Source organism: Catharus ustulatus, chromosome 5, assembly GCF_009819885.2.
Source record: "Catharus ustulatus isolate bCatUst1 chromosome 5, bCatUst1.pri.v2, whole genome shotgun sequence".
Lineage (NCBI taxonomy): Eukaryota > Metazoa > Chordata > Aves > Passeriformes > Turdidae > Catharus > Catharus ustulatus.
Window position 1 is genome coordinate 66201892 of NC_046225.1, and position 25597 is coordinate 66227488.

A 25597-nucleotide genomic window follows, 5' to 3' on the forward strand; every position below is an offset into this window, starting at 1 on the left:
AAAGAAGTGAAATCCTTCTTTACCATCTAAAGTTTATGTGTTTATGCAGAGCTATGTAACTAATCTTTGCACCACTACATTGTGATACAAGCTAGAATGTTTTCTCTATTGACTTACCCATTATCCAAGCCATTCTGCCCAATTTTCTTTCCTATGTCACCCACCATCACACCTGGCATTGGCAGGAGAGTTTTTGTATCTCGAATCTGTAGAGAAGCGAAACAAAACATTTCAGCAATGGAACAATGAAAGTTACTGGCTGAATTTCTCAAAGTTTGAAAACTTACTAATGATAAAGAGATCTCTGTTTCTTTCAAGCACATAATCCTGGATATTACTTGTACTTATGCATCCTCTCATTCATGACATAGATACTTTAATGAAAATTACTTTGGAAGATGACACTAATTACATCACTGTGTTAAATATCCCTCAACACTGATGACTGCTCACATCAGACTAGCACTGAAATCTCCTTCATGTGTACACAGACACAGCAGAAACCAATGCAATTTTTATGCAACAATCAGCTTTGAGATATTCCCTGGTTATGCAATAAACTTTGCTCAGTCTGCAACTTGTTCATATTACTATGTACAAGATTTCTACAGCACCAACATTTTCCAACGTCTTTAATCTTATAAAATTATTTCTGTGGTAGAACTTTGAAGATTTCATACAGATCAGCCTGCAGCATTGGCAGACATAAATCATCCTAAGCCCTGTGCAAGACTTTCAGGATTTCATACAACATAGTTGAGTTATAACTATAAAAGTACCATGATAATTTTGAGACTTTTCAGCTCTTTTGTATCTTCAGAAGTTTTTGCAGAAAACTGGCAGTATAAAACTAGCTCTACCTTCATAAAATCAGTGAACATTTTAAAAAAGTATCCTGGTTACAATTGCAATAAACTGTGAAGGCATAAAATAAATAATCCGCTGTCAGGTATAAATAACAGTATAACAAAGTCTTTAATGTGAACCCACTCTTCCTCAAAAGAATAAAAATAAAGAATAAAAAATAATAAAATTTCCAGCCTACCTGTACAATAAAGGAATGTAATCCTTGGCACTGTCCATCAGGAGTATAGAGCTGGGCATACAAAACTGCATGAGTGGCATGTTTTCCCATATTACCAACCCAGAACTTTGCAGCTTCAAAGTCAGGTGTATTGATGACAAATTCCTGTAGCCAGGAAAGAAGTAAATTATATAAATAATAAAAATCAGGTCATGGTTATATTTTTTATCACCCTGGCAATGTTTTGAAAACATTCATTAACTGCCAGGATTTTATTCTGTACTACATTCCAGCACCCGAGATCTCTCTTATTGTGTTCAACTTTGGAGAGAATACATGTAATAAGGAAAAAAATTTAGAATTCAAAAAGCTCACTGCCTCATTGTAAATCTGAAACTCAGCTTTTTTAATTCCTTGTTTAAGCAGTTAAAAAAAAAGCAGATTAATGGACTGGGAAGCATTTCCCAGATCTTAGGTTAAACTGAGCTGTGAGTTCAAGTAAAGAACTGAGAGAGCTGTTTCAGCTTTGAGAGCTGAAGCCTGTGCAGGCAACAACTTCTTCTCACAGAGTTTTATATGAAAGGAAGCCTGGTTGACAGTGTGCATCCAGGACTAACCTGAGTGCTAGGATCAAATGTGGCTGTAGTCCTTATGCCTTTGGTGTTAGTTCCATGGCTGAGTTCAGTCAGAGCAAAACATCCGAAAATCTAAATAAGGAGATACAGAACACAATTCAAGACCACAATATTACATTAATTAAAACTGCAAGACTTGCAAATAATTTCAAATTCAGCTATTGGGGAGTAACTTGGCAAAGAAAAAAAACCCAAAACAAAACAGGAAGCAACAAAGAGCAACAAAAGAACCAAGTTCAGTTTAAGCGCACTCAAAATATTAATCTTTCAAAATCAAGGAGAGTCTGGCCAGACAGTGAATGCTGCCCACGTGGCCTAGACTGGAGAAAGTGTTCAGGATTGGCACCTTCTGTATCAGACAGGCTGCATTTATTCTGCAGAGTACTTGGTCCTAAGTCCCCACTGAAATCCACGTGGTGTTTCTTTGGCATTAATTATTTTCCAATTTATAGCATTAGAATGGAAATTTTATGGCAACACATCAAAGTTGAGAGTATCCTAGTAGGATACTCTGAAATTACTCTGGACAGAACCTAAACTGGTGTAATGTCATCTATATTGCCTTTTGGGAAAAGTTCCCAAATTTTTCCTGCATGTTTACTTGGACAGTCTAAAACATGTCCAGGAAGAGGTTTATAAGCTAGTAGTGAGGACAGCCAATGCTTGAATTTGCTCCATGGCCTTTCCTTTTGCTATTCAGAGGTACCTAGGTACATAAAGAGATCAGCAATAACACAAAACTGCAAATAGTGACACAATTCTAATAGTGTCCATTTCTTACAAATTATTATAAAGAATTACCTCCATGCTATAAACTTGTTTCAAAATGTGTCCAAATCTCTTAGAAGCACTCATAATTGGACCTGCAAATACCTGTAAAAACATAATAATAAATTAAATCAGTGCCCTGTGATGAAAAGCATGAATTGCACATGATTTTTAACAGTGATGTCCAATAAAAAGACCAGGGAAAGTGGGCTGCACAGTAAACTATAATTAGACTATAGTTGGGGGAGGTAAGTCAGGATTTCATCTTTTCAAGGTCCTTTTACAGATGACTGAACTTGTTGCAGCTCTAACCTGTTCAAGCCTTCATAGCAAATGCTTGAAAATGCTTTCCACTTGTCCTTAGTGATGTTCCCTTGAGCAAAGGAAAACTTAAAGACTATTTTAGTTCATTTTACTGCAAACAGATTGGGAACTGAAGGTAGTTCCTTCAGGATTAAACAAGAAACCCAATTTGAAAGCTACCTTCAATTTCTCTACATAGATATTCACACAACAAAACTCTAATTCCTAGATGTTCCCCAGCTATGTGAATAATAACAATAAATTAATTAATTCAACTGATAATATGACCAGCTATGTTGAGTACGCTTTGCGAGAGACGCATCTGGGAAACAACTGATTAACAGAATTCAGTCACTGATGTCAGTGAGAAATGTTAAACTGCTTTTCATTCCTTCTGGATTCTGCTACTCATTAAGACACTGGGGCTAAAGCAGGTAAGTTTCTGATACCCGCAAAACTTTAGCAAATACAGAGACACCAACAACCAAGTTCTTTGGCTGCCCTAGAGAGGAGGCAGAGGAGTAAACAAAAGAAGGCATCAAAAATTTGTTCTGCATCTCTGTGTGTACTGTTTCACCCTTATTTTCCAGGTGGGATCTCAGTGGGGACAGGTGGGTAACAACAAAGATTACCCACACCTCTCTGACTCTTCGAGACACTTAAAACTTTATACTATTTTTAAAAAGAAGGGATGAGGAAAAGATCAAATTTTAATAAAATAGGAATAAAGCAACAGAATTACGGTATCAGAAGTTACTTAAATTCAAACATACACCAGTACAGCCCTTGAACTGTACTTACACCACAATGTAAGCAAAGCTGGAGTGACAGAGACCAGTCGTACATTCCTATAAAGAGCACCATATAAAAAAACCTTAATGGGTTCTTCATTGCCTCTGCCTGAGTAAGAAATTCATACTCAAAGAGTCTTTTACAGCGCAGGAATGTCAGCTCCTGGTATTTCTCACGGCACAAATCTTCTCCAGGATGATGTGCAAAGAGAGGATCATTTTCCAGAGCAGAGAAGATTCTGTTCTGGGAGGGGGAAAAACTGACATGAGAATATTAGCATTAACAAAAAGAGTTAACTTTCTTCTAGAGTAACACCGGGTCTCAAATTACAATTGTTTGCTGGAAGCTATAAACTTCTCAAGCAAAAATTCCAGAAAATTAGAGAATATATTTAAATGGTCTGTCATATATACAGCTCATGCAGCTAAATATTATGACATCCCCTTCACCACGAAGGGGATTCACTCTGAATTTACAAGAACGGTATGGTAAAACTTATTTGCTTTGTGTAGCAGGCTTCACTATCTCAATAGATGAAGCTGCTGGCAGAACCTAAGAGGCAAAAGTCCCTCAGTCTGAGGATAAAGGTTAAACTTCACAATTGCTCTGTTCCCACATGGAAGTTGAAAAAGGCTCCATTTAATCGAACCATCATATGCAGCCCTTCAATGTGGGGATGTTCATGTTTTAATGTTTTAATTTGGATTATTTTTGTATTAGAGAATATATTATGGTACTTTTTATCCCAGAGCTGTGTCTTCAAGATATCCACATCTTCTTAATTGTCTTTCACATAAGAAGGAAGAAACCCAGACTTCCTATGCTTTCCTTTGAAGGGCAGTCATTCCCTTTCTCTGTGTGAACAACTCTACAGCTGTGAAACTCCTTCACACAGAGCACTTGTGGTTTTTTCTGTGCTCTAACACATACCAGTCAGATGCAGAACCAGGCCTTTTTGATTGCTCTGATCTACCTCCTAGGATTTTTATAATTATGGTGAAGATTCAAGATTAACTTGAATCCATGTAAATCTACACCTCCTTCAGAAAGCTGGTTCTTTCTCCTCCAAATCATTCATTTCCACACCATCTCTTGTGCTGCAGTTAATCTCTTTTCTCGGTAGGGTTAGCTTTCAGCAAGGTTTGCATGCTAATCTCCAACTGCAATGCCACATAAGCACTAATGCAAGCACACGACATTGTAGAATATCAGGTCAAAGTAAGACAGAAATACTGTTTAACAGTGGCTTGAACTTAGCTCTGCATAAGTGCCTTGCAAAACCATGAGATTTGTGATTTAATGCAAACAGTAAAGAAATATGGTAGAATACAGTTCTTTCTCAGTTTGAAACGAACACTCAAGTTCTGAAATGTAGCACCTGCTGGTCTCCCCTGTACTGTTGTTGAGTAATTAAATAAGTCTTATGAGACAGCAGAATAGATTGCTTAAATTGGCTGCAAATCAAATTTCTTCATGCTCCATATTTGCAGAGTATTATTAACTATACTCTCTCTAAAAAAAAACAAAACAAACCAAACATACTTCTACTGCTATATCCACAATCAAAACATGCTTACAATTCTTGCAGAATTTACCTTGAGCTGGATGATATCTTCACCATCTATGAACACTGCCATCTCCTTCCAGTTGAAGGACGCTTTCTTACGATATGTGGAAAGCGGGCCCTTAGGGCAATCTGGTAGCAAACTATCCCATGAATTTTGGTTGCCAGACACTTCCTTCTGATTCAGTGTGGATGCCATTGTTAGCTAACTGCAGCAAACAAGACAAAACACAAACTAAAGCACCACAGATGTCTGGGGGTTTTTTTAATTATAAAAAGAAATTAAAAGAGTTATTAATTAAATCCATGGAGTTATTTAAATCTGTGAGTACAGCACTGCAGAGGCAACTTCCCTTTTTCTAATTCAACTGGCCAGGTGCAAAGTAAGAAAAAATGCCTTTGATCCAATGTAAACAAATTACATCACCTTTTTAATTAAAATTTGAGCTTAATCTGAAACAGGGACACCACTGGTTATCACCATATCATGTGATAAGGAAGGGGGTGATAAAAGACCCAGGTGAGAAAACACCATGTCTTAAACAACAAATGGAGTAAGGACCCATGAAGTCTGCTGGCAACTTGTTGTGTGCATCTATGGACGGTCAGGCAAGAGCACTATAAAACTGCTCAGACCCTGCAGGATTTCCCTGTCAGTAGACAACTGCACTGGCTCAGGAGAGGAGAATCTTGCTTTTCACTAGAACCTGGCACAGAGAAGTAGAGACTGATCTGCTGCTGCTTCCAGAAGCTGGTGTTGAAGAGCCCTCTGCTGCACACAGCCAACACCCAGTGATCCCAGCCACCACTGACAGCAGAGATCTCTGTGGGGCTTGGAGGGTGCAAAAACCACTGGACAGGGCAGCAGAAGCCGGCCACGATTTAATGGGACTGCTGAAAGAATCAACTCAAAGGTATAGGCAGGACATCCTGGCCCAGGGTTGGCCAAGGGCTCAGTATAAACCTTGAACATAAGAAAGTTGAGAAGTATTTCAGCAGTCTTTTTCCACTCCTTTGTCCCCCTCATCATCTCGATATGTCTCTTTGACACCTCTCTTTTCTTTCAACCTTATCCTTTTATGGAGGTCATCCTCTAGGTCTGAGCAGTAAAAAAAATAGGAGAGAACAGCAGGATAGTATTTCTGCATGTGACTTCCAAATCAGTTCTAGGAAGAAGCAGCTCCAGTACCGAACAACAGGTTTGAAAAGAGAGGCGGAATACAAAGACATTGAGAAAGTGTTTCCACCTCCAGCCAAATAAACAGATACTACACTTCTAACTGGAAAACAGGTAAATCAGGCAGCAGTTGGAGACTTTTCACTCATAAAAGAGAAAAAAATCACATTGTAATATTGCAACTATTGCATCTAACTTTATTTACACTGCAAACCAGTGATATCACACGAATGAGAAAATCTAGGAGTTCATTAAAAATGTTCTGTACTTAAAATACATTACAAATTCTCTGACTTCACACAATGTTTCAATATAATTTGGTTCCAAGTCAATAGTTTCAAAACTAATTAAGAAATCAAAACAGGTGGTTACAATAGGAAAGTAACAACGGGCTGCCCTAAAGAGTAACTTCAGTGGTAATTTCAATCTTGCTCTGAAATTTTGAAACGTGTGTGAAGGCGGAAATAAAAACCACATTGCTTTCAATTGGCAAAGAACTGCTGCAGTTGCACTGCGAAATGCTGAGTTGGAAACCCTTTCCCGTGGAAAGTGCTCCTGTAGTAATTAAAATTCATACCTGGGCACCAAAACCGAGTCACAGATCACGAGGGGAAAGGTCAGTTCGCAGGGTACTGTCCTCACCGATCTTAAGGAACAGTGACACAGATCAGACATTTGGCAGTTGTCAGGAATAATGATATCGTACCCGTATGGCTATGAGATGATATAACCAGTGATTTGTTTTATCTTCTAGCGGCTCTGCATTTCCAAGCACTGCGCTGACAGAGCAGGATAGCCCCGGCAGGGCAAAGGCAGGGCACGAACGCTTCTGTGCGGCTGCAGGGCACGGCCGAGCCCCGCTACAGCCCAGACAAGGCAAAAACACACTACGAAACGTGCTGCTCTTTGCTACAAAAAGCGGACTGAGATGTGTCCCTGACGGGCCGGGCTGACTACCCAGTGTCAGTCAGCTGTCCGTTCTGCAGTTCGCTCTCAGGAGGCGTTTTCACGCAGCTCCTCAGCACCCGCTCACAGGGCACAGACCCTCCCCAAACAGAGCCGCCGTGAGGTGATGAGCCTCCAGCCTCACGCCCTGTGGGAGCCGGCAGCTCCCCGTGTTTTCAGCCGCAGGACGGCACCGCCGCGGTTTCCTGCGGCACTCGGAGCCTCAGATCCGCAGGCCGGAGCAAGGGGACCAGCTACGTACCTGCGGCCGCGCCGTCTCCGCCTCGGGAACTGACGGGAGCAGCCCGCGCCGCGCTCCGCCTCCCGGCGCGGCGGGCGGATGGGCCCGGTGGGGACGGCGGCCGTGCGGGATCCCGGCGGCGCCGCGCTGCCCCGCGGCTTCTGGGCGGCCGTGCGCGTGTGGCTGGAGAAGCCGCAGGTGGCCAACAGGAGGCTGAGCGGCGCCGCTGTCCAGGCGGAAGGCACTGTGCTGCTCGGCGAGGGCGGCGAGATATCTCCATGCTTCGCCGCCGTGGGAGCAGGCGGGGGCGGCGGCGCGCAGGAGGGGCGAGCGGCGGGGGCCGCGGAGCTAGGCCGGCTCTGGAGGGAGGTGCGGGGCCAGCTGCCTCTGCCGCCGCCCCTGGCGGGCTGGGGCGGGCCCGGCGAGCTCCGCGCCCTGCTGAGGACGCTGCTGCCCCGGGGCCGGCCCGGTGCGGCCCCCGCCCGGGAGCTGGTGGTGCAAGGTGAGCGCTGAGGGGCCGGGCCCGGCCCGGGAGCTGGCGGTGCAAGGTGAGCGCTGAGGGGCCGGCCCGGTGCGGCCCCCGCCCGGGAGCTGGCGGTGCAAGGTGAGCGCGGAGGGCCCAGAGGCGCTGGGCTGGTCCCGGCCCGGGAGCTGGCGGTACTAGGTGAGCGCTGAGGGCCCGGAGGGGCCGGACCCGGAGCGCGGCGTGTGAGGGTCGCGGGCCTGTCCCCGCGGAGATCGAGTCACAGATGGGAGAAACGCCGCCTTTTGCTCCCCTGTTTGTGCGAATGGAGACGGACTTTTGTCCCGATCGTGTGCTTAGGGTTTATTTTTAGCTTTCGTTGTTGCGCTAGGAAGCATTGAAGTTTCAGCAGTTAAAATAGAAATTACAGAGGCCAAAGACCTGTGGCACTCGGGAGCTGCTGTCACGAGTGAGCTGCCCGCCCACAAACGCTGCTCGTAGTGCACGCGTAATTACTGAAAAGAGTAGCAGCTGTTGCACCTACCTGGCCGAGGGGAAGTGTTTGCATCGACTTTCTTAATGCTTAGTATTGCTTAAGAAAGAAGCTCAATTTGCGGGTTTTTGTTTTTGTTTTTTTGGGTTTTGTTTGTTTGTTTGTTTTGTTTGTTTTTTTTTTCCTTTGTTTTGTACTTGTTACGCTTCGGGGTGTTTTTTTTTACACTGTATGGTGCTAGTGCGCTGCCAATATAAAGAAACTTACATAGGGTAGAACTTGACACTGTTTTAAAGATAAATTTTGGGAAGAAAAATGTTAATACGGATTAAATTCCAGTACTAGTGTTTTGCAAAGAATCAGAATTCCAGAAACTCGGCTTACAATTCAGAAAGACTGAGTCATTTATGGGGCGCGCTTGGGATGTTCTTGAGGCCTGTGATTCTTACCTGATACCTTCAAAAAAATATTACGTGTTGCAGTTTTGATTTATTTTTTGTTTTGATGCTAAGAGCTGCATCTATAGAGAGTATCTCTAGGAAAAAGCCTAGGAGATTTTTTATAATTAATTTGTTTACAATGTTAGAGGTAGAATTGCTAAGGATGGGCAAGATAGTAAGACCTGACATTTGCTCTATTGCTCATTAATTCTTTTTTGTCTAACTCAGAAAAATTTTGGAGTCCATTGAAAACTGATTATTTAACCTGATTATATGGCATTTTTAGTTGCAAGAATATTTGTTTTGATGGTAATTTAAAAATCATTATCCAAACTGAGAACTTATTAAATTATTCTGAAAAAAATGCTCTGGGCAAACAACAGAAAAGAAAAAAATTAGAGGAAGTAATGCTGCATGCACACCTACTTCTCAGGACTCTGGATTTGCTGTGGGATATGGAAAAGCAGCATATATTGTATACTAGAAAAATCGTATTGTTTAGTTTTTGCTTTATTAAAAGAGCAAGGTTTGGTGAAAATGAATATTCCTGGTCAGCCCTAGATTACTTGGAAACATCATACGATAGAATGCCAAATTTGGAGAATTGAAATCATCAGGTAGTTTCAGATGTCAGGCACCAAGAAACAGATCTGGTGGCATTGTGGTTCCTTCTTTCTTCTCATAGATCTCTCCTCACTGGTTTGCAGGCAGAAGTTCATTTTGGTGCTAACCAGGGTGGGCTGCATCATGGAATAATAAACCCCTATTTGCATTTCTTTTCAGATGTTTACAATGGAACTGTGACTTTTCTGCCTTTGGAGGAAAACAGTGAAGGAAAATACCTGGTTAAAAAGTGCAACATTTATCAAATTCAACTTAAACACATCAAAGATGAGGAATGGTAAGCGTGGCAGTGAGAGAAGAAGCAAACAGGAGGTTATTGCAAGAGTCACACCGTGGTTTAGTATTGATATGTAGGCAATTTAAATTTTATGATTTTCTGCTTCAGTAGTTAATTACAATAGTGATGTGATATGAGTTCATAGTGTTCTCTGAAAAGAAACATCTACAATACCCAGAATAACGTAAAACAAAGCTGTTCACGTTTGAGTGTAAACATTGACTGTACCCCAGTGTGGTCTAGAAAAAATATACCTCTTCTGATCACGAGGGTGTAGAGTGCCTGTGAGAATGGTTCTGTGGCTGTTAGTAAGGGTCAGGGTCAAACTGGAGTTGCTGTAAACCCACTGAGGTTCAGTCACTGAAATATAAACCATTCAGTTTTGTCCTGAGCATCTGGGGATGTAACTCTAATAAAATCTGAATAAAGTTAAAGATTTTGAAATGATGAGTTGTGATAATGGAGAGGTTTTTCTCCTAATTTTTTCACTAATTTTGTAAGTTGACTTTCCGTGTTTAGTGCAATCCGGCTGCTCGTTGTATAGGAGTCCTCATTTATTGTGTTAAATACAACATGGACTCTTAAATGCAGTGTTTGAATTGAGAGATAATGAGCTAAAAGAATTCAGGGGAAACTGTTCCATTTTTCAGTAACTTCACTGGTTTATTTTCCTTTTGTTTCTCTACATAGTTACTTATTCTCCAGTCTGAATGTATATCTCTGTTCTGCTGATTTTCTTCACTTAATCCTTGTTTTTTCTGTCCTTGAGGTAGCTGAAACAATTAATACTGTATTTATACTAAGTTATTTTTTGTTTGTTTTTAAGGTCTGTATCTGTTGTTGCTCCATTTCCAGAAGATTGGTTTTCAGATGGAATTGTGTACCCCAAACTAGCGTGGCTTGGAAATGAATTTCTGTCTAAACTGGCTAAATGGTCTGTGGAGCAAAAGCCCAGTGAATTTAAAAGTACACTGTCACTCATTTCAGTGGCAAAATACACCAAGGTTTATCAGGACCTCAAAGAAAAGTACAAAGAGATGGTAAAGGTAAGTTTAGCAGTAAGTGCAGTAGTATTATCCTTCCTTTTTTTTTTTTAACTTCATGTAATGAAGCTGCTTATTTCAATATTTTTTTAAATAAAAGAAGCAATTGAATTATAATGTATGTTGTTTGGTTTTGTGTTTTGGGTGTTTTTTTGGTATATATGCAGAATAAACAGTTTAGTCTTTGGAGGAATTAGGCATTTTCCAGGATGTATTATTTGTGATAAAAAGGAAGCTGCAGGTAAGTAGAATAAATAGCCATCCACATTTTAGAAGGCAGAAATAAAACACCTTCTTCTCCAAAACCTTTGGATACTATATTAATATGTGTTTGATTCAGAGGAGCAGTGTTGTAATTTTTTTTTCTTATCCTGAAGAGCAACAGAGTGTTGTATGAAGTAATGTCTGTATTCTTGCAAATTTGGGTCTAGCTGCAAACAGGAAAATTGGTAAATGCTTTTGTAAAACACACTGAAAATGCTGAAAGGTTTTACTGCTAATATTTCTTACTAACATGAAGATACATAGGAGAGGAGAATTAGAGTTTTGGATAAGGCAGGGATTCAGTCTTTAGTTCTGCAGTAGAATTGCTGGTCTTTGTTTCAATTCTTCATTTACAAAATAACACTTGGGAGTAACACTTGCACTTACTGTCGTCCTACTTCAGATTTTGAATATTCATGTTCTGTTCCGCCAGGGTAATTACAGGTAGTTCTTTTGTGAAAAGCAGTTTACAAATGTTCATGTTCTCAGTGTTGCAGAGGTATAGGTAAGATTTTTCTTGTGAGAACATTAAGCAAAAGATACAGTGGTCTGTTACAGAACAGATGCAGCTGTTTACTTGTGGCCTGCATACGTGGAGCCAAAATGGTCTTAGAAACTTTATTGTTTGGTTGAATCAGTCTTTTTATTCTCTGGGTATATTTTAATGAGGTTAAAATTCAAAATCAGTGAATTCCAGAAAGTGAAATGAGTAAGTATACAAATTGCTGTGTCTGAGCATTTTTGAGGTTATTTCAGATAATGCAGAAAATAAATTTGTATTTATTTTTCCATTCTATTTTTTTTTCCTTTAAGGTGTGGCCTGAAGTGACAGATCCTGAGAAATTTGTTTATGAAGATGTTGCCATTGCCACTTACTTGCTGGTAGGGAACTATTTTAACTAATAATATGCTGTAAAATAATAGAACCTCTATAGAGATGATAATTCAGAGATAAACAAAAACTTCTTCATGAAGATATGATGAAGATTTGCAATCTTCTGTCACAGGAAATGTGTCATTTACATACACAAGCCAAAAGCACTAATAGAAGTGATAAGATGGATCAGTTGGAGATTAGGATTGATTGATTTATACATTTTTCTATTACAGTAATTTCACGATTACAAGCCGCACTGAGTATAAGCCGTACTTCGGGTGTCGGCAACTTTTCATTCTTTGTCCATACATAAGCCGCACCTGATTATAAGTCGCATGTTACAATACAGAGTGTGATAAAAGGTATCTGTTCTATCACCATCTGTTGAGGGTGGGGGCAGTGATCCTTATCTCAACAGCAGATATTCTGCTAATGGGCCGTCCATTGAAACCAGGCAGGGCATTGTTCTTTATCTTTTCACAACCCATCCTTCCTCCAGCCAGTCATTTTCTGCTAATGGCCATTGAGTCCCACTGTGGGACTGATAAAATTACTGCATCCCATTGGAAATTGCTCCAACCAGAGGGAAGAGCCCAACATTTCTTACCTAGATAAAAACAGAGGTTTTGGGACACTAAGGGAGCCCCTTTCTCCACTGGACTCCAGAGGAAAACTGGATTTCTCCACATCACCACTGGTCCTCCGGAGGGAAACTGCACCTTCTACAGGAGCACTGCTCCAACTGAATCACATCTGTCACTGCAGGAGGATGCAGCCACCATTTAATGGGACTGCTACCAACACCCTGGTGGGATGTCAGGTTGTACTCTGACTTTGTCAGGGTTTGGAGTTTGTTTCTTTGTAGTACTGTATTTCTATTTTAATTTCCCTAGTAAAGAACTGTTATTCCTAATTACCATATTTTTTCCTGAAAGCCTCTTGATTTCAAATTTATAATAATTTGGAGAGAGAGGGTTTACATTCTCCATTTCAAACAGAGGCTTCTGCCTTTCTCAGCAGACACCTGTCCTGCAAACTAAAACAGCAACTTTTTGTTCTTTGTCCGTATATAAGCCGCACCTGATTATAAGCCACACTTTGGGTTCGGACCAAAATTTTAGTCAAAATGGTGCAGCTTATAATCGTGTAATTACTGTACTTGTTCATTTTATACTATGAACAAATAAAAAGTTGTGGTTTTTCGCTGCCGTGCCTTTCTTTATGAAATTTCATCTCAAATCCCATCTTCAAGTGTAATAAGGTCAACTGCAGGTGCTAGGAGGCCAGAAAAATGCTTGGTGCAGTTTTCTCAAGAAAACTTTCTCAACTCTTCTACCTGCTTAAGATTCTATGAAAATTCTGCCGCCCACAGTTCTTAAAAACTTCAGGTTTTTAAAAGGCAGGCACATAAATATTTTTATTTGCCATCCAGGGTGTGGTAAGAGCGTGTCTACATTGAACTATACTTGAAGCATCTTACCTAAATCAGTATTTGTGAGTAAATTAGCTCATTTACAGTACTCATTGACGACTAATTTATTTTGATAATTAAGTGTTTAACCTCTTAGAATCTTAGATACTGGCTTGTGCAAAGAGCTATGTAATAGACTCATCTTTACCATTTTTACCACCAACTTAATACTCAGTGTTGAAAATTAGGAATTTAGTGTAGCCACAAGAAAACTGTGGAGTAATAGCATTTTTACGTAAGTGAATGTTAGTTTACAGTGATTATGTTTTGGCTAATATAGCAGTAGTTTTCAGAAAGTTATTGAAGTAATTTAATATGCAGCTTATGTTAATGAAAACCTAAAGCATGGTATTAATAACCTAACCTGCAGCAAAATGTTCAGGTGTCTGTATGATGATGTATGAAACTCATTGTTTAGAAGTACATTACACAGGTGATTAAGAAAAGGTAGGTCCAGTGTTAAGTTATTATGGTTTTATGGCATCTACATGTGACCTCATTTTATTGTGCAATCATATTGACATCACCCACTGTCCAGGGGCATGGCCAAGGGCGTAGCTGTTGAGTTTGTGTTGTGAAAAACTCTGCAGGAATTGGAAGATAGGTAGGATCTGTGAAGGAGGTAATTAGGGATTACTGCCTAGAGCCAAATTGCAGTTTTTGGTAAATCTGAAAACATAATCCATGAAATTAGCAAACTATGTTTATCTTCAGCTTCTTTCCCTTTAGCAGAACTGATATTCAAAGGTGACAGTGTTACAAACACCAATTTTAATAGTTAAATACTCTTCAGGATTTTTGAAAGTCTTAGTGAAAAATCAGAGTGCAGAGTTATGAATGTGTTGTCTCTAACTTCTAATTGAAGAAAAAAGAATTGGAAAGTGCTAAAAGTTAATCCATGCTCTGCAGAGAAACAGCCACTTATCTGTGTAAAAATACCTACTTATGTACAGATCAGGGACTAGAATTTGTGAGTGCAGTGAATGTTTTCTGTCAAGTCTGCTTTTCCAGCTTTCTCCTATCATCTGCAATCACCTTTGATGGTTTCTTATAGGGAAACTTGAGAACAGATGGCTAATATGTTCTGTTTTCTTATCTTAGATTCTTTGGGAAGAAGAGAGGAAAGAAAAAGGGTTGACCAAGAAACAGTCATTTGTAGATCTTGGATGTGGAAATGGTTTGCTGGTTCATATTCTAAACAATGAAGGGGTAAATAGAATGTCTTAAAAAATAATTATTAAAAACTAGTGTCAGTATTCTTGTTATACTCTCCTTTTATCTGGTATGCAAATAGCCAAAATAAATTAATTCATGTTGCTAAAACAGGATTTTGTCACTCTAGTTACTAACAGAAAATCCTACCAGAGGATTAGAAGCCATTCATATATTTATCCTAATTAGTGTATTTCATTTACATTCAGGGCTGTTTTTTCTGAGGTAAGAAACTAAGAGGAAAAAGAAAAAGTAATTGAGTATTTTAGTTATGCAAAAAGGAATGTGGAATTTTTATTCCATAGATTCTCTCATAAGATGTGTTCGTGAACTTATTTTTATCTAAACTCAGTTCTCCTTGTGATGTCCTGAAAATGTTTTTCTATATCTTCGAAAGCAATCCTGAGATTTCTTAATTAAAAATGCGTAGCAGCATACTGTACTTGTGTGATTAAAAATGTGGCAACAGCATAATTCAGTTTCTTGCGGCATAGTTTCTGAAATAGCAACAAAAGAAATAGCAACAAAAGTGGGACTAAACAAAACCCATTTAAGTTGGGTCTGTCTGTTTCAGAAAATTGCATTTTCCACTTTTGTGAGAACATGGGAAAATTTATAGAGGAAATGAATATCTCTTATTAGATAAAAGGATGTCATTTGGGGAGTAGGAAAACGTTCCAAGTTCTCCTAGCACAAGGTTTCTATTTTTGTGTGGCCAGAAAACTTTTGTGTAATATAAGCTGCTGTTTTCTGTGTGGATTTTTCATTCAGTCAGTCATTCATCCATTCAGTGCTGACAAACACTGACTGTCAAAAAAATAATGTGGAAGAGTTTTATGAGACTTTTTAGTAATCAATTTTCTTGTTCTGCACAAGGTTCTTGAATTTCAAATACTACACATTCTTAATTTCCTTCTTTAGTTTCCAGTCTATTTCCTCTTCCCTTTAAGTCAAAGAGGGAAAAAGTGTTTGGGCTTCAGTAGTTAGCAGGTGGTTCTCCATTAAGGACTGCTTAAAGAAGCATTCTTCTTTGAGCCCTGTGGGCGCTGCAATAGTACTCGCCTTGTGAAAGGTTTTGATATATTAAAAACAAACAAACCAAAAATCAACACTTCTGCTTTTACTTTTGTAGACATACAGATTTTCAAGAGCAGTCTCAGGTGTGCCCAGGTAAAATTTTGAACCAGATATATTTTTAAGGTTTCCTAGTAATTCCCTTCATATTTCAATGGGAAGAAAGGGAATAAAATATTCAGATTCTGCCTGAAAGGGCAAAGCTGGATTTTGTTATGTTTTTTAGCATGAATGAAATAATCCAAGTTAATATGGACATTTACTGAATCTATTTGAAATTTCTGCTAAAAGTAGTACTTAATTTGAATCTTTCTGCTGTTCAAATATTTCAGCATTCAGGCAGAGGAATTGATGTGAGGAAAAGAAAAATATGGGACATGTATGGACCAGAGACACATTTAGAGGTATTATGGAAATGTATGTCAGTCTTACTGATATGTCCATTTACTCATTTGTTCATTGTTTCAGGTTGTATTATGCAAGTGTAAGGGTACTGGGTACTGACAGTTGTCTGAAGGGACCCATGGGTTTGGTATGATGCTACCCATATCCCTTGGGGTTAAAGTAAGCTGTAAAGGGAATTACGACAAAGATATTGTATTGTACCCTTGCTTATTTGCAACTTGCTTATTTCTCAAGAACCACTGGCATATTGTCACTGCCTGTACAGATACGCCCCCCATGAAACAAGCTTTCTTTTTACTGGAGGATCAGTATTAAGCAGCTTTGTTTGCACCACTCTCTCATAAAAGATAATAAAGCCACTCATAATTTTGGATATTTTCTTGAAAGTTATTCTGACCTTCTAGTGCTATGTTCTATTTTGGGGGCAAAATTGTTGTTGAACCTCAATGGAACCAACCTAAATAATTGCAATAATAGCCTTCAAAAATGAACAGGAAAATGAGTCTGCAACAGGGATTATATTTCAGGTTTCATGTTAGCATTTTTATGAACAATTTGAGCACAGGAACATTCACTTTGCTTCCAGGCATTCTTAATCTGGTACTCATTAAAGCATGGTGTGCCAATGAGTAGTTGCCCTTTGGAGGTGGTGTTCCTGGTTTCTTGTTCTGCAGGTGTAAAATGTCTTACTATGTTCTGTCAAAAATTGTCAGCTCCCAATATAGTAAAATAATTTTCCACCTGTGATTATTCTCTAGAAGTGCTGTTTAAAGTTAATTCAACATATCTTTGGATGCTAACGCATTAAATTAGGAAAGAACATCAGTTTTAACAGATGGGAGGTTGTAAATTTTCTTTTTGTCTCTGGTAGTTGTTTTACCAGGACCTGGGAGTGCTAATATCGATCAACCATCTCTCAGGAACTTACATTAGCCAGCAGAGAAAGACCAGAGACCTTGCTTGATGCTTTCCACAAGAATTTTTATTTCTTGCAAAGGGTGGTCAAGCAGCATCCCCAGAGACAAAGGGGATCCAGCCAATAAAAATTTTATTCAAAGAACAGCATCCAGTCTAAATCAAGAGTTCTAAAAGTGAACTGATCAATTACACAAACTAATTTCTAACCAATTATCTTCCAAGGTGTTAGAGAGTGACCAAATTCTTAAGGAATTTGGCTCAGCCTTGGTATCTAGGATACCTTATCTATTATAGTAAGTTCCAGGGGCCAGGGGAAGATGGCTTTGGAGGAATTGTATCATCCACAGGAGGTCACAGATTTCAGTGTTGTGTGCCCTTCTCTTTGCCACCCTACCATTTTGGGTACAGGTTGCCAAAACTGCCATATTCTTTTGCTGCAGTCTGCAAACAGATCTTACTGAAAAGCTTCAACAGACACCCCAAAACATCAAGCTGTGGTGCTCCATCGTTTCCTTGTACTGTATTAAGTCACATTTGATCATGCTGAACAGCATTGTGTCTTTATCTTTGTGTTGCACCTTCCTTTTTCTGCTTAGAAAGAAACAATAAAAATATATGCCAAACAAAGTGATGATGTATGCTGGTAGGAGTTAGACAGTGAACAGGAAGGGTGAAATGATTTTGCAAGGCTCCTGTAGCCATAGGAGCCACAGAAGGAAAAAGCACCTGCTCACAGCCTGTTGTTACCCCTGGAGCTAATTTTGTTTTGATCTTTACTTACAGCATGAGTTGCAGAGTGGATGTTGCCACCTGTGTGGTTCAGTACAATACTAATGACGTAAATGGATGTAACAGGTGGTACTCTGTGTATCCAAACTGCTGTCAGACACAGTGAAGGCAAATTTGATTAGGGGTGACTGTCAAAATGGGCACTGATAATTCATGCTATGCCTAAATTGAATGATCAAAACTGTAATGTAATGTATGAGTAACGTGTTTAATCAACCTTAAGAAAACACTTAAAGGCTTGGTAATTTAACATCCAGTAATCTGCCAAAAAAACCCCTTGTTACATTCATTATCTAGAAATGCTTATACATATCTAAAAATGAGCTGTAGTATTTAAAGTGAACAATTTAAAGTGAACAATCACGATATTGATCCTTAAGAGGGATTGGGAAAGTAACCAGGATAGTCTGAAATTCCCTAATGAGTGGTTTTGTTTTATTTTATTCTTTAATTCCTATACAAATACTGCTTTGCTTGTACATTTGAATTTAAAAAATATATTTTCTATATGAAAAGAGATTATGGGCATAATTTTCAGAACTTTTCCTAAAGGTCTGTGGAAATTCAAATCTAAAAAATTTTCAAATTTGTCCAATAATTATTTTAATGTTCATATACATTTTCAGGGAAGAGTGTCTACTACCGTAGTGTCAACATCTTTCAGTACTTTCTCTGCTGAACTTAGTTCAAAGTGAAAAAATGTATTTGTGAGACACAAACATAGGCAATGTAGAACGTTTGAATTTAGCCTTTATGAAGAATTTGTCCTGTTGGTTTTACTTGGGCTTTCTTTTTTTGTTATTGTTTTATTATATGTGATTGATAGTATGTGCAGAGGGGTGTTCTGTATACTGGGATTGGATTTTGGGCAGCATGTGAAGGTGGAGAAAATAACAATGAAGCTGTGTTCTGATTAATTGCTGTGTGAGTCCTACGGGCTGCAAGACAGCAAATTAAATGCCTTTGTGAAAAACTGAGTTCAGGCTTACAGGAGGAGATTGGCAAGAAATCATAATTTAGTGTATGATATTTGTTTATATATTTAAATGTATTTTAATCAGAGTAGTTATTCCACTTTTTTCCAACCCATGTTGTGTGCGTATTTGTTGCTTAATTACTTCTCTTGTAGCTATAAAAATTTGCTAACTGAGAAAAATGTTGGTGTCTGTGGTGCTCATTCACAGTGTATTTGTCAGCTGGTATTACTTTATATTATTGCTTAGTGCTTTAAATAAAATGCTCTAAAGAAACTTGCAATAGGATTCACTTACTGTGTTGTTCTGCTTTTTAGGAAGCTACTATCATTCCAGGTGACAGTCATCTCTTTCCAGATACTGACTGGCTGATAGGAAACCATTCCGATGAGTTGACGCCATGGATACCTGTAATTGCAGCTAGGTAATTTTGCAGAGGAAGGGGAGTGGGATGGAAGGAATTAAAAAAGAAACAGGCAGGAAAAAAAACAAACAACCCCTCCATAATTACCTATGTGGGCTTGGTAAAAACTGTCAGCTTAGGTTCCACATCTGTTGTTCTTGTAAGACTGTAAGGCTACTTTTTATGCAAGTTGATTATTTTTACAAAGTGTTTCTCTTTCTGTGGAGAAGCTCAGATACAGTATTTACTTTCTCATAGAGTTCAGTGCAGCATTTTGCTTTGAAATTCAAAAACCAAAACTATTTTTTATTCTTTGTATGTAAAGCTGTTATTTGTTTTTTGTTGTGGGTTTTTTTGGTTTTTTTTCTGGTAAATACAAGCTTATGGTTCTGCCTTGCCTTGAGCTGTTGTGCTCTTTACAACCAGCAGCACAAATTTAGAGTTCTACTTCTGCAAAGTAAGTTGGCAAAGTAGGTTGCTACATCAAATACTTTGTGAAATTGTATTTTAGACTAAAATAATAGTTCAGCTGAAAGAGCAAGTTATAAATATGATTGCATGAAGCTCTTTTGCTTAATTTAAAATTCCATTGTTGCTTTTATGTGATAGATTGTTAAAATTTTGTGTTTTGAAACAACTTACTGTTCAGCAGTTTGTTATCCTTCTTGTAGGTCTTCCTATTCATGTTGCTACTTTGTGCTGCCATGCTGCTTCTTTGATTTCCATGGAAAATACAGCCGAAGACAAAGCAAGAAAACTCAATATAGAGAATATCTTGATTTTGTTGCCCAAGTGGGATCTGTATGTGGCTTTCACGTGGAAGAAGATTGCCTTAGAATTCCATCAACAAAAAGGGTAATTTTGGCCTCTGTAGGGCTTCTGTCTTTATTTTTTAATCTGATACAGTATGCTCTGAAAAGAGATTAAAAATACTCATTGTTTTCTTGGGAATTCTGCTCTTAATGTCATAGGTACATTCCTAATGAAATGTTTCATTATTTTCTCTTGTGTCACTCTATATGATGGAAAACTTAAGCCTTATTTTTTGCCCTAATTTTTCTAGCTGCCTGTCTTACTTTTTTGTACTTAATTTTACTGTTTTTCTTGTCTCGTGAAATTCAAAATGAAATGTTCTTAAGAGTAGGAAGAGGAGTCCAGCTTTAAATAATCTGAGGGTTAGGAACAATATTTTTGCTGTGCAATTGTATCGCATGCGATTATGCTATTTGTTTTTAGGATTATGATTTGTTTACTAGATTTCTTCTGGGGCACCAATATTCAAAGATTGGAATTAAAAACCCCTCAGGTGTTGCTGAGCATTGAATTAATATTGGATTTAATTGTAGGCATTGAGAAGCCTGCATAAACCTGGGGAGGCTGTGGGGCTGGGTGTAAGTACAGGACTGACACTGATTTACCTGTTTGTACTAAAATAGGTCAGCTTTGTTGGGAAAAGCAGGACCTACCCAGCTGCAGAACGTGCTCTGATTGACAGACAGATAACACAGTTTATTAACAGTCGTCGGACCTGTGCTGTGGCCACGTGTGACAGAAGGGTTGAATTTAACCATAAGGATCCCTGTGGTGATCTGTGCAAAGAAGCAGGCTCAGAACCTCCTGAAGACGAGGCTGAGACAGCTGGTACAGTTTGGATGCCTGGATTTCAACCCAGAGAAAAAGTAGAACAAATCAGAAATTGTGCTTCCCTCCCTCGGGATTTTGTAGATGAAGTGGTTCTCAATGTGACGAACTTGCTGTTAAATGCAGCCCCCCAAAAATCATGTTCTGATGAGCAGGGTGGAAATATGAATACCTGGAATCAAGGAGGTGAGGTTATCTTTCCTTTACACTATCTTTAGCTGGTAGAACATGTCTTTTCCCTCAAATTTACATGTTTGTGAATAGATTTTTAGGAAACACTGAGAACAATACAGTCGTAATCAAAGGTGCTTTTTTTTTCATTATGTTTTATTGCACATAGAAGAATATTTTGAAATTGCTGTGAGTTTTTTCCCTGGTTTACACTTAAATACTATTACAGAATCCATTTTTATTAAATCAAACCCAACTATTACTATAAATATTATGGTTTAGAATATTAAGATAATAATTAGCTGTAATTCTGTAAGAGTTTGTAATAAGTGCTTCGAAGGGTCAATAGGTTACAACATGATTAGGAGTTTTTAGTTTAGTTTTAGGAACAAAAAAAATGTTAAGCTACTGTTAATTGTATAAGCAGTCAGTTTTCACTGCTACCATGTTTACATTTTCTTCCATCTGTTTTTATTATTTACTCACTGTAGTTTGTCATATTGTTACTGACAATAGTGCATGCTTATAAATAGTGCTTATTGCAATGAGGTTATATGCTGCTGTAATAAAAACAGAGCAAATAAAAAGAGTATCTTACTGTGAAAATTCTGACCTGAGTCCTGTAAAATGAAAGCTGCTGTTTTACAGACAATATACATGTAAAATATGTACCATATATCATATTGTGAGAAAAAGATTGCTGCAGTACTGGTAGGTAATTCTGACATTCTGCTCATATCATTACCTCATATAGAAGTTGAATTGTGTTAAGGTTTTATATATAAAATTATATTTAATAATTTTACCATTTTTTCTTGCAGAAAGCCTTTCCTTGAGAGAAGTGGCAGAACACTTGAATAAAGAGACTTTAAAAAAGCTGAAAAGTGAATATGGAGGCCTGCAGACACTACTCAAGAACAATCATCAAGTATTTGAAGGTAAGGGAGTTTTGAGTTTTGATTTTTTTTTTCCTTAATAAATTATTTTATCTTCTCTTCAGTTATACTTAACTGAAAAATTATGGGGGTTTTTTTAGCTGCTTTTTGTATCTTTGTGGAAAGCTGAACATTCAGTACGTGCCCATTGCTCCAAGATGTTGTTAGTAAAGCTCTTACGAATGAGATTGGTAAGGTGTCTATCTGCAAAATGTTCTGCACTGACTGTATCTGAAAAGACAAAGCTTTAGTTTAAGTGGTTAATTTGATGCTATTCTTTGACCTTTTATTTTTGTTTCTTCCTGGTTTTGAGGCTGTCAAATACAGACCAACTTTACTAAAGCATTTAATTGAGGTTTAGTGTGACTGTACCAAGCCCCAAAGTGTAAATCCTGTCATAAAACAAAATTAGCCTCCTTAAGAACCTATAATTGTGAGGCTTGATGTGTTTGTGTAGCATGTGGTAGCATGGCAGAAGGAACTCAGTAGCAGGGCTCCATGGCTGGCTGGGTTTGTTGATGGCATTTGGGTTTTTTTCCCTGTTGTAATGTGTGGTGACAGTGTGCTTTGTGTAATTGGTTTGGGGCTTTTTTTGTCAGTATGAAGTTTTGCAAAATGAAAATGTAGCTTTGCAGTAATACAAGATCTTCAAGATTTTATCAGTATTAAAGCTACTTCAAATTTCAAAGTGTTTATGTCCTAACAGTTCTATGCTTCCTGTAAAATACTGATCAATTAATCCATGGCAAGTAATCCTGAATATGTAACCAGTTTGTTGCCAGTGGTCATCTTAAGCAAATTCCCCATCCACTAAAGATTTCTGTACACTTGGCCTCCTGAATTACCATCCGTTAAAGAGAGTTGGTTGCATGGAGTTTGTTATGTGTCTGAATTTGTCTCCCTATCATTAGGAATAAGTGAAATAGGGTTTGCAATGTTTTACATTGTAAATGGGATGAACATTTTAAATTGGCTTGGACACCGTGTTCACATTACCTATAAAGAAAGGTCTGACTTAATCAAGTCTCTCTCAGTAATCTGTGTCACAGGGGTACTCTCCAGGGCTTGGGGAGACACCATGTGATTCTTCCCATAGTAGGGTGTCACCATAACAAAAAACTTCTGGTGGTCTCCACAGACATTGCTCCTGTGCAGGAGGACAGAGAAGAACATGGCTACAGCTCTTTTGTCATCTTTACTGAACTGTTTTTCTTTTAAAACATGGAAATGGATGGATGTACACACACACACACACCAAACAAAAAGTGGTTCTTAGAATAACTGATCGGTGGTGGTTTCTTTATATCAGGTATCTTGTCCAGTACAAGGCTGATTTTTCTAGGGAAAAAATATGCTTGATCATAAATAGCTGCTAATTTTTCTTTGTCTTTTGCAAGGGATTTTAAAGCTCAGCTGAAATTGCTTCTTGATTGGCTTAATACGAGTTCAGATCTGTCTGTATCACAAAATAACCTGGAGACATTAATTCATCCAGTGCAGATTGTGTGATACTCAGCTTTCACTGGACTTGGTACTTTCTGAATAGCAATTATCAAATGCAGAATGGTATTGGTTAACTCTCCCAAGCTACAAGTGTCTGATACAGAAGGTGTGATTGAAACAGAATATGAAAATAGAGCATGGCAACTTGAAAGTGGCAGATTCTTCCCTCTTCATTTTCACTGTTTTTTGTCATCTGTTTTTTTCTTCCCCTCTGGCTAACTTCCTTTCATCTATTTTGTTTACTTGTTTAAGGAGTTGACAGAGATTCACAAGTGTGTGCATGCGCAGTTTATGATCCTAACACAGCAAATGAATTAAAAAAGCTCAAAGTGCTGAATCCTTATTAACCAGTGATAATTCAGTGTTGGTTCCCATGAAAGATTAGGCTTGTCATCTCCTTGGCACAATGCGTTTTTGGGTCAGTGAACTGTGAAAGTAGTAGAAGACACTTGCTGGTAATCACATTTTAAATATGGAATCATAAAGTTACAAACATGGGAAGAATTACAGTTCTTGAAGTTGAAACTTCTTTTGTTAAAACTTGCAATCTAAGTTCAGATGATCCTAGTCTAAATGATCCCAGCTGCTATATTTGATATGAGCTAACTAACTTCTACAATGATGATGCAAAGGTGCCTCAGACTTATCAGCATCCCAGTAAAACATCTCTCAAGGAAACCAGTCAAGTCTTCTTTGTACTGTGTCTGCATTGTCTGGTTTGTTGTGTACTTCTTTCTGTTTCTGTACAAATGGCTCATCTGGTATTGCCTGAGTGATGCATTTGTACAAAGTTTTTTATTGACAGAATGCCACTGCAGTTTTTTCCAGTATAATTGCCATGGCTGTCTACTAACAGGTGCATTTTTGTTTGTTTTTAAATCTTAGTTCTAAATGGAAGAGTTCATATTCGTGACTGGAGAAAAGAGAAACCACCAAGTAAAACTAAACCTGAAGTGAAACGGCGCCTTTCAGCTGAAGCATTTAAAACACGCCTCTGTTGGTTTTTCATTCATCATCCTGATGGTTGTTCTTTACCTTCTGAAGCTTGTCCATATGCCCATGGGACTGAGGAACTAAGGCAGTCTCAGATAATAAAAAAGAAAAAACATATACAGTAATAAAATGTTGCAACTTATGTCTAGGCCTATGTACATGACAGAATCTGTGATTGACTTTGGGACTGCCTAGTGTGTGAACATCTGTACAGTATGGAGGGGTTTTCCTCATTTCTGTGCATCTTATTTTGCAGTTGGTTTACAAGTTCTCCTGTATTTCTAATTCTTTATTTTTTTATTAACAGAGAATAGATAAAGTACGTATATATTTTTGTATTTGTCATGGCTTGTCTAGCATGCATTTGTACAAGTAGAAAAGCTTAAGAACTTAATTTCCTGGCCAACTCCTCGTGATCCTTAATCAGTTCAAAAGTACATGGTGCAGCATTTTCAAACCCTGAAAATTAGCCTGAAAGTTTTGTTCCACATTTCCAAGGAGTGTTAAGGAAACTTCTCTGTCCAACCATCCATGTGCCGCTCTGGCAGCCACACCTGAAGCCCCTTCAAAGCAGGCAGCTGCAGTGAGCCCACGGTTGCCCTGCTTGACTCCCTACACCCCCACACTTGCACAGTCAGACAAGGTCCCTTTACTCCCTGGCCCCAGAATTCCCATAGCTCAGTCTCAGATGTCTCAATCCTTAAAATGATTTAAACTTGGTGCAACAACAAAATAACAGCTCAACCTGCTGCTTCTGATGGGGGACCTTGTAGAAAGGAGCTCTTGGGCTTTCAAACCCTCGCAGGCCCAGCACACAAAGTCTGAGTGTCCTCAGCTCCTTTCTCATCCCAAGTGGCTGATGGTGCCACAGGTCCCCAGGCCCTTTCCTGTGCAAAGGGTGCCATTTCTTGGCCTCGTGCCTGAGGCTCCCACCACCCACAGCTCAGCCTGCAACTCACACTACAGCTACTCATCTTGCTAACTGCACTGAATGTATTCCTTGGCAGGAGGATTTATGGTTTCTTATAGTGGCTCTTGGGAGTAAGAAATTAGGGAGATTTCACTCTTTCCTGGCTTGATAGCTTCCTTTCCATGTTGCTGTGCAGTTATGCTATATAATACCCTTCCTAGTCCTTTCTTTGCTTTTTTAATTGATTCAAAGTAATTGGTTTGCAGGA

The 25597-nt window shown here is 38.7% G+C and overlaps 2 protein-coding genes across 2 annotated transcripts in view; one reads left to right on the plus strand and one right to left on the minus strand.

Moving 5' to 3' along the window:
- The window catches only part of LOC116996498 (peroxisomal acyl-coenzyme A oxidase 3-like), a 32856-nt gene extending 25311 nt beyond the window's left edge, over positions 1 to 7545 (minus strand). Inside the window, 7 exon segments of the mRNA XM_033060223.1 lie at positions 118 to 206; positions 1046 to 1189; positions 1642 to 1731; positions 2461 to 2532; positions 3532 to 3765; positions 5118 to 5295; positions 7471 to 7545. Coding sequence (XP_032916114.1) covers positions 118 to 206; positions 1046 to 1189; positions 1642 to 1731; positions 2461 to 2532; positions 3532 to 3765; positions 5118 to 5285 — 797 coding nt within the window. The 5' untranslated portion in view covers positions 5286 to 5295; positions 7471 to 7545.
- A 3-nt stretch (positions 7546 to 7548) lies between these two features.
- LOC116996499 (probable tRNA (uracil-O(2)-)-methyltransferase) lies at positions 7549 to 24755 on the plus strand. Its single transcript, XM_033060224.2, has 11 exons — positions 7549 to 7951; positions 9629 to 9746; positions 10573 to 10792; positions 11867 to 11935; positions 14503 to 14610; positions 16020 to 16091; positions 19091 to 19197; positions 19848 to 20031; positions 20613 to 21003; positions 21810 to 21926; positions 24312 to 24755. Exons 1-11 carry the CDS (start codon positions 7549 to 7551, stop codon positions 24542 to 24544), a joined length of 2022 nt encoding a protein of 673 aa, XP_032916115.1. The 3' UTR covers positions 24545 to 24755.
- Positions 24756 to 25597: the final 842 nt, after the last annotated feature.

What these genes read in the sequence shown, in the direction of transcription:
- LOC116996499 (XM_033060224.2), top strand. Translation starts at nt 7,549, where the DNA reads ATGGGCCCGGTGGGGACGGCGGCCGTGCGGGATCCCGGCGGCGCCGCG. An exon ending in AGTACAAAGAGATGGTAAAG is followed by an intron (nt 10,793 to 11,866) that starts GTAAGTTTAGCA and finishes TTTTCCTTTAAG; the next exon opens with GTGTGGCCTGAAGTGACAGA. An exon ending in GAATACCTGGAATCAAGGAG is followed by an intron (nt 21,004 to 21,809) that starts GTGAGGTTATCT and finishes TTTTTCTTGCAG; the next exon opens with AAAGCCTTTCCTTGAGAGAA.